Below are 15742 nucleotides of genomic sequence, written 5' to 3'. Positions count from 1 at the left end.
TTTAAAAATATAATGTATAACATAAAGACTGACAGTAAAGGCTTCAGTGCGTCTGCTACCGAAAAAGCAACTGCAAAGGATCACAGTGAATCTGTCCGTGTGGCATAAAGACATCATCGTGGGTATTTTACTTTGTTTTTCTTTGTATTTTACAGTTGCAAAATGGATATGTCAAGTCTGCACAATGGAGAGACGAGATGACATTTTCCTGGATGCTGTACACTAAATCAAAGAGACCAACAATAGGTGGAGTGCCAGCATGGAGACATTTGATTCCCATTCCACTCGTGCGGTATTACCACTGGAATGCCAGCAGACATCACAACCCTCCCAAGCAGGCGTACGGCTTGTCACATGTTTCATTCCACTTCAATGTTTTAAAAATATATATACATATCACAGCAAATTGTCGAGTGCCGGCTTGTTCTTGATATTACGATATTAACAATAGAGTTGACTTAACAAAGGAGATTTAGTGTCAATGACATTTAGCATCAGCCTCTAGCGACAGACAGGTAAAGGAAGCCAGTCAGCAGATTAGACCTGGGGGGTGGGGGTTGTCTGAGACTCAGGATATGGTGGTGCTGGGTTGGACACCTTATTAACACACAAACACACTTACTGCATATCCTTGACAATAGATTACTACAGAATCACACCACAGCATCCATTCACTGACCTAAACAATTACAGGCCAATTTCCATCTTGCCTTGTGTGTCGAAGATTCTGGAAAAACTTGTCAACAAACAACTAACCAAACACCTTAATGTGAACGGTATCATCTCCGGGGCACAATCTGGCTTTTGAGCTGGGTATGGTTGTGTTACAGCTACCACAAAGGTACTCAATGACATTACATCCGTACTAAATACCAAACAACACTGTGCTGCTATATTCATTGACCTTGCCAAAGCTTTTGACTCCGTGGACTAGGGATGGGCATTCGATTAAATGTTCTCGTTTGTTCCAAAATAATAAATAAAAAATCATGTTAAATAATAACTTAACCAAAAACATAATAATACTTAGATCTGACAGGTTTTTTCAAAATGTAACTCACAACTATCCAAGGCACAGACAAAGCCTAATAAAAAATAACCAGTAACCAGTCTACTGATGTTTGTTGAGAAAGATAAGCATGTTGACATAATCTGGGGTCAGACACAACCGCTACCTGGTGACCGTCAGTCCAGCCGCCCAAAACAGCCGCGTTGCCGGGTGTTACCTCCGCCCTAACCTGGCCAGCCCGGGGAACCTTATTCCGTTCTTCGTAGTGAGTTTCTACCAGTCTGGTGATGGTACGTCGTGACGAAATGTGATATGGTGGTTCCAATATCCATGTCAATGAACTTGCAGGTCCCTTGGGTAATTTTCTCTGCTCGTTGTGCATCGCAGCTCCTCCGTGCTAACGCCGAGTTGATGCTAGGTTGAGACCTAGTCGGATGCACTTTGTTTAGTGGTAGGCTACATCATTTGAGTCGTGGCCGTGTTGTACGTGTTATACGTGTTATACGTGGCATCTCAGTGTTTGCAGTGAACTAAGTATTATTTATTTTTTTTAAATCAAAATGGTCCCATGCCACACTTGGCCGTGTCCTCTTCATGATTACTTTTGAAATCAAAAGTGAAACTCGCAGCCAGGTAACTGACTATGGAGTCAAATATTTCCCCCGGGTGGTCAAATGTTTAATTGCTGCCACACTGTGAAATTAATTTCATTGCTTCAAGACTCACACTACGCAACCAGCATTAGTTTAATCGATAACAAATTAACGTGATCGACGAAATTCTTAATAATCAATTATCGATCGCAGCATTGGTGTCACCGATTTATTCACTGGTTTGGTTTTCCAATTATCTCTCTCACCGGGTGCAATGTGTAAGATTTGAAAACCTTTTCTCCCATTCTCTCCCGGTCACCAGGGGTGTCCCCGAAGGCTTCATACTTGGCCCCACACTTTTCTCAATATACATTCATAACATTCCTCAGGCAGCTGGCAATTCACTTATTCACTTACAGTATATGCTGATGATAGAATTCTTTATCCTTCCCCTTATACTGTTCAAGGTACTCTGCAAGATAGCTTCTTCCAACTACAGCAGTCTTTTTTAGGGATGCACCGAACCAAGAGTTTGGTTCGGAACTTGGCAGAATTTTGGGCTTTTTGACGGAGTTCGGGTGCTGCCGAACGTTAGAATTTTTTCCGACCGAACGGTACCAAAGAGAAGTAACAAGAGGCGAAACTCGAGAAAAAGAACTCAGTAGAACGTTCCACTGCAAACAAACGCACCCATGACAGAGCTGCAGCTCCGCCATCTTGGACTGAACTATCTTGTTACTTCACTACTCTTTGTAGAGTTACGTGGTCGACGTAATGACGTAGTTGGAGCTAGACGGAATGCAGTAGCAACCTAGCAACGGCAGTAGGCTGTGAGAAAGTGAAAATGGAACTTGTGAGCAGAAAAAGTTGAGCTACATGTTCAATTTGCAATGCCGATTGGTCTCGTGGTGGCAAGGACCCTAAACAATACACAACATTGCCGCTGTTAAGACATTTCCGTATGAAACATCCAAAAGAATACGAGTTGTGCATGAAGGACAGACAGCATCTTCAGGTACGGCAAAGGAAGGACAGCCACATCCAAAAACTTGTGTTAACCAGACGGTGCCTCTCCCGAGCTGTCAGCTGTTCTCTCGGTAAATGAGTCTCACTACAGTGGGAGCGGAGCGACTGAACGGCTGGCTGCTGCTCTTCTTCTACTTCTGCCAAACTCTAGCCTGAGTAAACCTGACGAACTTCCAGCAAATTTGAGATGATGGCACCAATCACAACCGCTGAGGCGGGCTTTACACCAATCACAACCGTTGAGTCGGGCTTTACGCCAATCACAACCGTTGAGGCGGGCTTTACGCGACGACGGCGAGCAGCTTTTTGTTTACATTCAACATGACAGCCACCGAAGCACAGCGCCACCCGGATCGTTGGTCTGATTGGTTGAAGGACTATCCAATTGCGCCCAGAGGCATTTGAGTGGCGTCTGTTGGGGACGCCCCTTTGGAAATGAACTGTCAATTAACCTTTCCCAGACCCACTCTCAGTTATAACTGAGAAGGGTCTGGGGTCAACCAGGCTAGCCAAACTCACTCATTCAAATGACACTATATATAGGGTTGCTTGCAAGACCACTGTATCAAAACTCGACACTCTTTACCATTCTGCTATCAGGTTTGCCACAAATGCCCCCTTCAATACACACCACTGCACCCTATATTCATCTGTCAACTGGCCCTCCCTTCACATTCGCCGTGAAATTCACTGGTTCACTTTCATTCACAAGACTCTTCTTGGCCGAACACCTCCTTACTTAGGTCACCTGCTGCAGCCAAAGTCTGTCACATTACAATACTTGGTACTCACTTCATCTTCAATTAAGCATTCCCAAAACTAACTCCTCTTGTCTCACATCTTTTCAATCTGGTGCCGCTCGCAACTGGAATGCTCTGTAAAAGATTCTCAAACTGGACAAACTAATTTCCATTTCATCCTTCAAAACCATCATATCATCCTTGTTCACAGACATATGCAGTTGGTTTCTCCCTCTCTTACTCACCCATGTACCTGTGCACTTATCTTGTTATAAGTGTTTGTTTTCTGTGTAGTATTTCAAATTCTATTTTGTCATTTCTAAACTGTATGTATTTTTAATGCATTTATTATCTAGCCCTCCTTCCCTTTCCCTAAATGGCTTTGCCACTTTTCAGGCCACCATTGTAAATAAGAACCTGTTCTTAGTAGGGTTGGGCATCAAGAACCGATTCCTACTTAGAATCGTTTCAAAAATTACGATTCCATCGGAATCGTTTCTTTATTGGAATTGTTTGGAGGATTTGGTTTCAAATCTGATCATGGATTCCAAATTTAACATGCGCAAGTTTTGGTTTCCGTAGCGGCCAGGCGCTTGTTGTGTTGTAGCCGTGGAGCACAGTAAGCGGTGCTCTAGTGTGGCTTTATTTTACATTGAAAAAGCACCGTCAAACTGCAACCCACTTTTAAATCAAAATAAAACTTTCCTCTTATTTGTGAAATAAGCATGTAACCCGTTTCAACTCCACCCCTCAAAGAATCGGAATTGAGAATCGATAAGAACCGGAATCAAAAGGAAGAATCGGAATAGGAATCCGAATCGTTAAAATCTAAACGATGCCCAACCCTAGTTCTTAATGACTTGCCTGTAAAAAATAAAGGTGAAATTAAAAAAAACAAATTCACTGATTTCTACAATGCTACAGGATAGTTGCACTATTTCACAATGTCAATGTAAACAATGTGAACTAACAAAACTATAGTTATTGCAAATATGGGTGTCACAGCACCACATATACATGTATGAATAAATACATGTAAATGGGAAAATGCTTTTTTCTTTTGTTTTGGTCATGACAAGTGGTCACTGCATCGGGGGACTTTCGGTGGTCTGTGAAAGAGCAGAAAACAATGCAGGAAGAGGAGGAGGTGTTTGTGTGCATACATGAGGGACGATGAGAGAGAGACAGGCAGAGGGGAAGACAGAGACGGGGGTGGACTGTCCAATACACTCCTGATAAAGGTCAAAGAGATGTTTTATTCATGATCCAGGCCGCAGCTCCAGCAGCAGCGGGGGCCAAGGTTGTGTCCCTGTTCCCCAGGGCCGGCGCTGCACACCGCCTCACACCAGGCCAGTTGACACTCGCTCTAACTCTTATCAATAATGTCAAAACATACACACACCTCCACTCATCAATAAGTTCAAATCACAGTTTTGGATTGTCTGCTGTGAGCAAAGATCAATGGAGGAATGCACATCTGCCGCCAAAGAACAAAGTGCAATACGCTTTTAATTAGAGCTGCAAAGATTAATCGATTACCTGTCAACTATTAAGTTAAATCTCCAACTATTTTGATAATCAATCAGTTGGAGTCATTTTTTATGAAAAAAAAAAGGTTTCAGATTCCATTAAATGTGAATATTTTCTAGTTTTTTCAATTCTCTGATCAACTGAATATCTTTGAGTTGTGGACAAAACAAGACTTTTGATGTCATCTTGGGCTTTGGAAAACACTGATCGACATTATTTTCTACCATTTTCTGACATTTTATAGACCAAATGATCAATTAATCAGTGAAAAAAATAAATAAAAATAAATAAATAAATCAACAAATGAATCAACAATGAAAATGATCATTAGTTGCAGCCCATCTTTAAATGAATGAAGAGCAAATAAAATATTTTTGGGGGGGAAATGGAGACTGTAGGTGTGATGTAATGCAGGATTTCCCCACTTGTAGGGCTCTATCTATAACCAATTAAACAGAACTATGAAAATCATCTAAAAAAGAAATTTTGCTTTACAGTGTTTCCCACACATAGACTAATTTGTGGCGGTGCGCCATACAATCAACACCGGCCGTTAATCTTTTTTTTTTTAATGCTATTTAAAACACGCAGCATATTCGTTCAGCTGTATTTCCTTTCCCTGCTCGTCTCTGTCACACACACACACACACACACACACACACACACACACACACACACACACACACACACACACACACACACACACACACACACACACACACACACACACACACACACACACACACGTCTGTCTCCATCAAAACGAGAAGATGGCTGGCGAAATTCACAAGTTCACGAAAGGATCTCGTGAACACTTTTACACAATCACACATTAAAAAGTCCTATAAAAAATATTCTATATTCTGAATACAATGCTGTCAGTGTGTTATCGTTGGAGTCCCGACCGACTCTTAGCAAACAAGCGACTGTGCCCGCTTTAGAAAGTTAACTAGTTTGCGGTAAAATGCAGTTGGGTTGTTGAGGTCAAAACACTATATGTAGCAGCTGTGAATCAAATAAACGTATTATAAATAATGTCATTTTTTTTACTCTCACACTGAATGTTTGCTGCTTCAATCCAGATGAGTATTGAAAAGTATTTTCCGCGACTGAAAAAGGCAGGTATTGAGGATGAGGACCAGCCTGAACCGGAGGTATCAGTCTGAAACAGAGCTCAACAGTCCGACCAGTGGAATTAGTTATGTTATTAATTTGTTTACAATATTTTCAGGCTTCAACCAGTGCTGCTCAAGCAGAAAGACAGGGTCACTGGGAGAGTAAGAGATAGATTTGTTAGGCATTGAATAAAGAGTAGGAGAGGAGGACAGCATCCAACAGCGTGTCCTCCTCAGTTTTTAATACTTGATTGTTACAAAAATAAGTATTTCACCCCCCCGCACACGCCACAAATTGCTTTCTAATCTGTGGGAAACACTGCTTTACCTATTTAAAATGACTGTTTTTAATCTAATAGTACTTTTTATTCTAGGAATCAGTGTTGATTCTTTGAAAGAAGTGAAATAAAAGAATCCCTTGGAGCATGATAAGATGTCAGTCATGGACTGTACTGTATATACAGCCTATAATGTCAATTCATAAGAGTGCTAGCCTTTTACATCTTTCTGACTGAATTTTTCATAAAAGAGAATCAGAAGAAGTTTATTTTTTAAATATGTAATGCCCTTGAACAGCCTCTTTGAACTCGCTCTCACAAAAAAATCTACTATATTCCATATCTATATACTATATTCTATATCTAAGACCTGCTCCGAGGCCCTAATTTTTTTTTTTGAGGGAGTCGACACACATCCAGGCTCAACAACCAAAGTAACCTTTAAGTTATTGATGTGGATAAATCACATCTAGTCTTCTGACAAATGGAAAGATTTCAGCATGACAGATTAAACCTCAGGCAAATGGGTAAAGACCCAATCATCTCCAAAGACATTCACCTGGAGCCTATTCCACATATAGGAGTTTCTCACAGGCATAAACTAAGCTTGGCTAGATACAAGTGTGCGTGTATATATGCATGTGTGTCCCTTTTTGTGTGCATGTATGTGTCTTTTCATGTGCGTGTCACGCTGTGTGGATGGCCTACTCTATGTGTGTTTGATCACACGTGAAATATTTGCTGCTGTAATTTGATAAAAGTCAGATATCCCTCAAATAGGAAACAGAAGTCAGCACTTTGGCAGCTCATAGAGAAACCCTCAGTAACTGAATTTAGAGAATGTGAAAATCCAGGCCCATGTGTGGAGGCAACAACAGTGGTTTTAAAACACGCCCTTACCTGTTGTATGAACTCCAGTCCGTGCTGCTCGGCCAGAGCCCTGGCGGCACTGATGCCTCCGTCCATTTGCACTGCATAGAAGACATGGCGGTTGGTCCCACGATGCCCCTCTGTGGTCACTAGTTTCATCTGCAGCAGGCAGCCAAGCACCAGCACAACCGCACTGAACATGGAGCCTTTAAAAAGAAGATATAGGAGAACATGATTGGTTGTCAAAAAGAAGAAAATGTGTCTACAAGTTTTTACAAATTCATGTCAATAATGGATGATTTAGAACGCTGTGTCAGTCTTAACCCACATCCCTGCATGGGATAATGATGTAAGAGTTTCTAGTTTCTATGAGTCAGACTTAAAGCCTTCCATAACACTGATGTGAATAAGCATCACACAGTGAATGTCATGTCAGTAAGGTTGCAACTAATGAGGATTTCATTTCCGTTTCATCTGATGATTATTTTTGATGAATAAATTATTTTATAAAAAGACAGAAAATAATAAAAAAATGCCCAATGTGACATATTAAAACATGACAAAGAAACACATCAAATTAGCACATTTGAGAAGCTGGAACCAGCAGCTGTTGTGGCATTTTTGCTTGAAAATAGGGACAACTACAATAATCAAAATAGTCGCTCATTCATTTTTCAGCTCTACATGTCAGACATTATCACTGATATAAAACAGCATTCGGTATCCCACTGGATAAGCACAGTCTCATTGGTTCTTTGATTAAGTATAAAAACTGACATACTGTAAATATCTATACTAGAAAAACACAAACACCTACGGTTTTAAATATTACCATAACACTCCAAATAACATTTAACTACACAAATTAGTTTAGAGCGTGTGGGATTCAGCATCTCAGCGCAGAGTATTGAACACAGGCAATTGTGAAACAATTTGCCCACAGCCACCTCCTCTGTACTTTTGCATGAAATCCACAGTGGCTGCCACCTACAGCATGTGAACCACCCACCTGTAGCCAGAGAGTGAAGCGTCCAGGAGAAATCTTTCACCCAGTGCGATGAAAGCTAGAACTCTGGCATCAGGGGCCCCAAGCGAGACAACACTCTCTCTCCAGTTCCCAACCCACACGTTTAATCTCCTGGCCTTGATGCAAATGCTTCTGAGAGCAGAAAAACAGCGGCGCTCTCATTAAGTGAACTAACTTCCCTCTTTAAGCAAAACAGGAACTTTATCTTTTCTTTATGCCCGCACTTTCCTGTGAACGATGATGGAACAAAAAGTTGTCTCCTCACACTTCTCAGTATCTACTCAACAAAAAAAAACACCCAGTGCACTATTGGAAGAAGTCATTTCCCCAGAGTATGCAACTAACAATTACTGTTGATCCAGGAAGTTGGTCAATTTCTTTATATATACACACAGAAGTTTATACTCCGTGTGATTAGGATGTAAAATGTTGTATTCACACAGTTGTTTTACACATGTACACAGCCCCCTAAACACTAAAAGGCTGCATCTAATTAGAGTTTCATCTATTAGTTGATTAATTAGTCAATCCGCAGAAAATGCATTGGCAACTATTTTGATCACTTTTTAAATCGTTTAAGTCACGTTTTAAACAAAAGTGCTTAAAATTCTGTGGTTTAAAGCTTCTCAGTGGGAACATGTGCGGTTTTTTGTGTTAATCTTCAATGATGTTAAACTCAAAAATTAGGGTCTTAGACTGAATATGATTTGAATATGAATACTTGAAAATAAAACCTTTTTTGTACCATCTCCTGACATTTTACAAATCAACCAATAAAATCGATTAAGAAAATAATCAACATATTAATTGATAATGAAAATAATTGTTAGTTGCAGCCTTACATCATTGTTAATATGAAATCTGCTGTCTGCAATCTTTTTAGTGTTGTCTATGTCTATTTGGGCCCTTTTACTCCCAAAAAACACCCACTAGCATACAGTGGAACTCCAAACTAGGAGATTAAGATCCCTCATTCCATATAGAATTCTGTTTGTATGTTTATCTGACTTCCCTTCAAAAGAGAAGTGCCTCCTCCTGCAGCATCCCCCCCAAACAACAAGCACTGCAGCTGGCCACCGTTTAAAGTCTACAGCATCATTCAGCTCCAATCTCCCAAGCCACTGATTGAAATCGATAACCTCACTTGGGGCTCGGGCCCCAGTCAATCCCACTGGAGGTGCAGGGCCGGCAGCGTACACCCCACCCAGTGAGGAGCGGGCCTCGGGCAGAGATGGAGTAGACAGGGAGAGAGGGAGGGAGAAAGGGAGAGCACATAAGACTGGAGTACAGGAGAGCCACATTGAACAGTGTCAGGGCCTCGGGGCCTACTGGGACGCTGATAAAGTACCTGGACATTTTTATAGACAAACTACTTATTTCCGTCCTCATATCGCTTGGGAAGACTGATAACTTTATATTCCTCTCAGGCAGAGGACTGAAAGGAGGGGGGCCCTTTCAGGAGTTTAATTGATCAAACTGTAGCCATGAGGGTTTTTTGCTGGAGATAAAAGGGACTAGCTGAGATCTTTTAGAAAGCAGACCCGATGAGAAAAAGAGAATGTAACTCATTATGCAAAGTCATTACATACCTCGGACTATACCCCTTAAAGAGACAGAGTTAATGGTGGAATTGTATCGTACAGGATTTCCAGAGGTCAAACTACCGGTCATAGGATAACATTATTTTAAAATGTCCAGGTTATTACTCCAACCAAACTTATAGATGGCTGTTTTGAAGTCAAACTATTTTAAGTGTATGACCACAGGAAAAATATCACTTTATTACTGCTCACAGGGCAACTTGCAAGGGCATGGATGGGGGCCAAGCAGTACAGAACCTTTCACTGGAGTCCAGGTGTCCATGTTAGAAAGCATTCCCAATAGAATAGAACTTTATTGTCCCACCAGAGCAGAAAATATGTCTGTCTCACCAATCAAGACAATAAACACGGTGAAAACAAGACCCTGAAATCTCTAGGCATGGGGATATTTCCCTGCAGTCCATTACATTGATTGCACATAACACAAAGAATCCTTTATACATCTTTTTTGAGTTCGCTCAAATATTGGTAGGGACAATTCTGTCCTCGCAAAAATACTGGTAGGGACATGTCCCTACCGTCCATATGCAGACCTAAGCCCTTAATAGTTAACTCTGACTGGCAGGATGGCACTGAGATAGCTGGCTGTGCAGCACTGAAGCAGCAACAAAGAAAAATCTTCATGCTATAGGCTGAATTGAATGCAAAGGCCACTATATCGAGCATTCTAAATCCGATGGAATTAAGCTCAGCTGATTATAACACAGATTGGTTTATCGAGTCTTTTATTAATCTGCTGAGAAACAACATGTACTCTCTCGTACACCTGTAGAGAAAATCAATCTGAATACACCTGCAAGAGGGGAAGGCCGAGTGAATGGGAAAAGAAAGAGACTGTCAAGTCATTAATTACGGAGTTCATAGATACGGATTAGGGCTGCACGATTTGAGGAAAATATCAATGTCAGATTATTTTGACTGACATTGCGATTGCGAAATGATTCACAAAATTGGAGGGAATGAACATTTTTCCACCATTATCCTCATTTTCATTGACAAATATTAAAATTAAAACAATGTAAATGATTATAGTGTGATTTTTGTGAGGATCTGAACCAAACAAAGATTTTATCTTTAGTTTGTAGGATAGGATTTTTAGGCCAGGACTTCTCTGCAGCACCATAATACTTCATTCAGAATGGTTTGACACATATTTTGCCTTGAACAAATATTGCACGCCCCTGCGATTTGGATATTGCACTAGTCCATATTGCGATTTTGATAACATTGCGATTAATTGTGCAGCACTGATACGGATATAGCCTCATATATCTTTTTGTTTACAAAAAGGTGTTCTAACGTGTTGTCCAGAAGGCATTAAGTTAGAGTGGAGGAAAAAATTCAGAGTGGAGGGGATGTTCAGCGTCATCTTTTCTATATACAGCAACATTATACAGCGCATCTGATGATTTTTGTCACCGTCCTACAATTCTCTAACAACTGTAGCAAACTGGCACAAACAACTGTTTTTGCTTGCCACAGTCAGGTTTACATACCAGACTGGGATGTATGCAATGCTGAAGTGTCCTTGAGCAAGGCACCGATGCTGCATTCACGCCATTTTCTTCAGATAATTACGAGCAGCCAGGTCAGGAAGGAACCTGAATGATGCATGAACACTTGAAAATCAGAAAACAAGGAAGTGTTCCAGGTGTTTCAGATCAATGTTATAAAAGATGCAATAAAAGAATGTTGGAAATGATTTCCTTTCATTTTTTTTTAAATTCAACAAGCCATTTGTTGTATTTTAGCAGAACTGAGTACACTTTAATGTTATTTATTTATTGCAAGTAGTATCGCTATCGCAATATTCAACAACGTTATCGCATATTTTCCTCACATCGTGCAGCCCTAGTAACATTACACATTTTAGGGCAGGACAATGAACACCTTTGTGATGCTGAGCTCGGCAGAGTTTGGGAAACTCAGTAAATAGGCCTTTTTCCACACACAGTCCTCCAAACAACAGATAAAAGCAAACTACACGTGCAATGGCTGCTGTAGTTTTATGAGGGAAGTCAGCTGCTGCTAGCTGAAAGGGCTGTGTTTGCGAGTGCAAAATGAATGGAAGTCTATGGAGCTAGACGGCTAAATTTGTCTCTTTCGCCCGATTGTCGTTGAGAAATCTCAGATTTGAATGTAGTTTTTGCAAGTTCAACATGGATTATAGGTCGAAAGTTGAATGAATGAGTACTTATGTCCTTTTGATTTCTTACAGGTTGAGTCGTCGTTGCCCATAACATGCTAGCATACTGCTAATGGATGCTGATTGGTCAGTGAAGGACTGATTACGACTAGAGATCCCGCTTGATGGCAAACCCAAAGCGGAACCAGAAAGTCAGAGTGAATATTTCAGCGTGGACTTTAAAACATTAGCAACCCTCTTTCTAGCATGTGTATTGACAGGAAGAGTCTAACCTATCAGCTGTGTTGTATTGACAGGGAGAGTCTAACCTATCAGCTGTGTTGTATTAACAGAGAGAGTCTAACCTATCAGCTGTGTTGTATTAACAGAGAGAGTCTAACCTATCAGCTGTGTTGTATTAACAGGGAGAGTCTAACCTATCAGCTGTGCTGTATTGACAGGGAGAGTCTAACCTATCAGCTGTGTTGTATTAACAGGGAGAGACTAACCTATCTGTATTGACAGGGAGAGTCTAACCTATCAGTTGTGTTGTATTGACAGGGAGAGTCTAACCTATCAGCTGTGTTGTATTAACAGGGAGAGACTAACCTATCTGTATTGACAGGGAGAGTCTAACCTATCAGTTGTGTTGTATTGACAGAGAGAGTCTAACCTATCAGCTGTGCTGTATTGACAGGGAGAGTCTAACCTATCAGCTGTGTTGTATTAACAGGGAGAGACTAACCTATCAGCTGTGCTGTATTGACAGGGAGAGTCTAACCTATCAGCTGTGTTGTATTAACAGGGAGAGACTAACCTATCAGCTGTGTTGTATTAACAGGGAGAGACTAACCTATCAGCTGTGCTGTATTGACAGGGAGAGTCTAACCTATCAGCTGTGTTGTATTAACAGGGAGAGACTAACCTATCTGTATTAACAGGGAGAGTCTAACCTATCAGCTGTGTTGTATTAACAGGGAGAGACTAACCTATCAGCTGTGTTGTATTAACAGGGAGAGACTAACCTATCTGTATTAACAGGGAGAGTCTAACCTATCAGCTGTGTTGTATTAACAGGGAGAGACTAACCTATCAGCTGTGCTGTATTGACAGGGAGAGTCTAACCTATCAGCTGTGTTGTATTAACAGGGAGATACTAACCTATCAGCTGTGTTGTATTAACAGAGAGAGTCTAACCTATCAGCTGTGTTGTATTAACAGGGAGAGACTAACCTATCAGCTGTGCTGTATTGACAGGGAGAGTCTAACCTATCAGCTGTGTTGTATTAACAGGGAGAGACTAACCTATCTGTATTAACAGGGAGAGTCTAACCTATCAGCTGTGTTGTATTAACAGGGAGAGACTAACCTATCAGCTGTGTTGTATTAACAGGGAGAGACTAACCTATCAGCTGTGCTGTATTGACAGGGAGAGTCTAACCTATCAGCTGTGTTGTATTAACAGGGAGAGACTAACCTATCTGTATTAACAGGGAGAGTCTAACCTATCAGCTGTGTTGTATTAACAGGGAGAGACTAACCTATCAGTTGTGTTGTATTGACAGGGAGAGTCTAACCTATCAGCTGTGTTGTATTAACAGGGAGAGACTAACCTATCAGCTGTGCTGTATTGACAGGGAGAGTCTAACCTATCAGCTGTGTTGTATTAACAGGGAGAGACTAACCTATCAGCTGTGCTGTATTGACAGGGAGAGTCTAACCTATCAGCTGTGTTGTATTAACAGGGAGAGACTAACCTATCAGCTGTGTTGTATTAACAGGGAGAGACTAACCTATCTGTATTGACAGGGAGAGTCTAACCTATCAGTTGTGTTGTATTGACAGAGAGAGTCTAACCTATCAGCTGTGTTGTATTAACAGGGAGAGTCTAACCTATAGGCTGTGCTGTATTGACAGGGAGAGTCTAACCTATCAGCTGTGTTGTATTAACAGGGAGAGACTAACCTATCTGTATTGACAGGGAGAGTCTAACCTATCAGTTGTGTTGTATTGACAGGGAGAGACTAACCTATCAGCTGTGTTGTATTAACAGGGAGAGACTAACCTATCAGCTGTGCTGTATTGACAGGGAGAGTCTAACCTATCAGCTGTGTTGTATTAACAGGGAGAGACTAACCTATCAGCTGTGCTGTATTGACAGGGAGAGTCTAACCTATCAGCTGTGTTGTATTAACAGGGAGAGACTAACCTATCTGTATTAACAGGGAGAGTCTAACCTATCAGCTGTGTTGTATTAACAGGGAGAGACTAACCTATCAGCTGTGTTGTATTAACAGGGAGAGACTAACCTATCTGTATTAACAGGGAGAGTCTAACCTATCAGCTGTGTTGTATTAACAGGGAGAGACTAACCTATCAGTTGTGTTGTATTGACAGGGAGAGTCTAACCTATCAGCTGTGTTGTATTAACAGGGAGAGACTAACCTATCAGCTGTGCTGTATTGACAGGGAGAGTCTAACCTATCAGCTGTGTTGTATTAACAGGGAGAGACTAACCTATCAGCTGTGCTGTATTGACAGGGAGAGTCTAACCTATCAGCTGTGTTGTATTAAATCAGCTGTGGTATTAACAGGGAGAGACTAACCTATCAGCTGTGCTGTATTGACAGGGAGAGTAACCTATCAGCTGTGTTGTATTAACAGGGAGAGACTAACCTATCAGCTGTGTTGTATTAACAGGGAGAGACTAACCTATCAGCTGTGCTGTATTGACAGGGAGAGTCTAACCTATCAGCTGTGTTGTATTAACAGGGAGAGACTAACCTATCAGCTGTGTTGTATTAACAGGGAGAGACTAACCTATCAGCTGTGCTGTATTGACAGGGAGAGTCTAACCTATCAGCTGTGTTGTCGAGAACAAAGGAAGTGACTCAGAGCTCGCCGTAAAGCAGTATCTCTGGCCGTATATGTGTAATGATGTCATTGACATTTTAAAAGGCTTTTTAGAACAAAAAAGCCACTTTAAAAAAATCTGACACCCAGCAGTGTGTATTTTCTTAGCCTCCCCTTTTGAATGCAACATTCAAATTACTAGACAAAAAATTATATCCTGAGTATAGCTCCATAGACCTCCATTCATTCTGCACTCGCCTGTGAGCGCCCCCATATCGAACCAGAGTGGAACTGCAACCAGTTCAGAAGCCGGAAGTATCCAGAGAGTGGAAGTTCTCCCCTTATTAGAAATTCTCTGGCATTTCTTACTGTACCAAGTGAAAACATCTCATGGGAGAAAGGTCTATCCTCAGCTAGCTCCACCCAGATACCACGAGGTCTAGAAATGGGAAACACCTGTGTGGGTGTATGTTTTTTTACTATTGTTTAATTTTACAGTGGGGCCACATTCCAACGGATGTTGCTTCTGTAGCAGTCAGTAGTAACTACCCATATGTTAGCTAGTCATTTTAGACACAGTTCATTACGTTTATCAAGAAGCCTAAAGCATGCAAGTAATCACAACACCAGGTTATTACCTTAACATAATAAAGTCACACTGCATCATTCATCATCACATTTTTGGTGATACATAAGGATGAGGTCTGAATCAAGTTTCCAGTCATATTGTTAGTCCTGAATTTTGAATTAAAACCAAAATCCAACCTTGTCCAGTGCATCAAAGCCAGGAAACGAGGCTAATGTTACATCTGAGGGCGAGGGGAGGGGGGATGAAACAGGTTCATACCTCACTCCCTCCATGTACTACAGTGCATAGAAAGGATTGAATGAGTTTGTAGCTTAGTCGTGACAAAAAAAAGCATTTACCTTTCCCTTCCAGGCGAAAGAGCCTTCACAGAGACGGACTGCCTCCTG

At 41.1% G+C, this 15742-nt stretch overlaps 1 protein-coding gene across 1 annotated transcript in view; it reads right to left on the bottom strand.

The window, feature by feature from the left end:
• The window catches only part of LOC114557388 (proprotein convertase subtilisin/kexin type 4), a 256104-nt gene that overhangs the window by 239336 nt on the left and 1026 nt on the right, over window positions 1-15742 (bottom strand). Inside the window, exon 2 of the mRNA XM_028580817.1 lies at window positions 7192-7367. Within this exon, the coding sequence (XP_028436618.1) occupies window positions 7192-7367 (176 nt within the window). The remainder of the gene's footprint in view (window positions 1-7191; window positions 7368-15742) is intronic.

Source organism: Perca flavescens, chromosome 6 (assembly GCF_004354835.1).
Source record: "Perca flavescens isolate YP-PL-M2 chromosome 6, PFLA_1.0, whole genome shotgun sequence".
Classification (NCBI taxonomy): Eukaryota; Metazoa; Chordata; class Actinopteri; order Perciformes; family Percidae; genus Perca; species Perca flavescens.
Note: the sequence above shows the minus strand (reverse complement) of the source record. Positions and strands in the feature narration are given on the sequence as shown.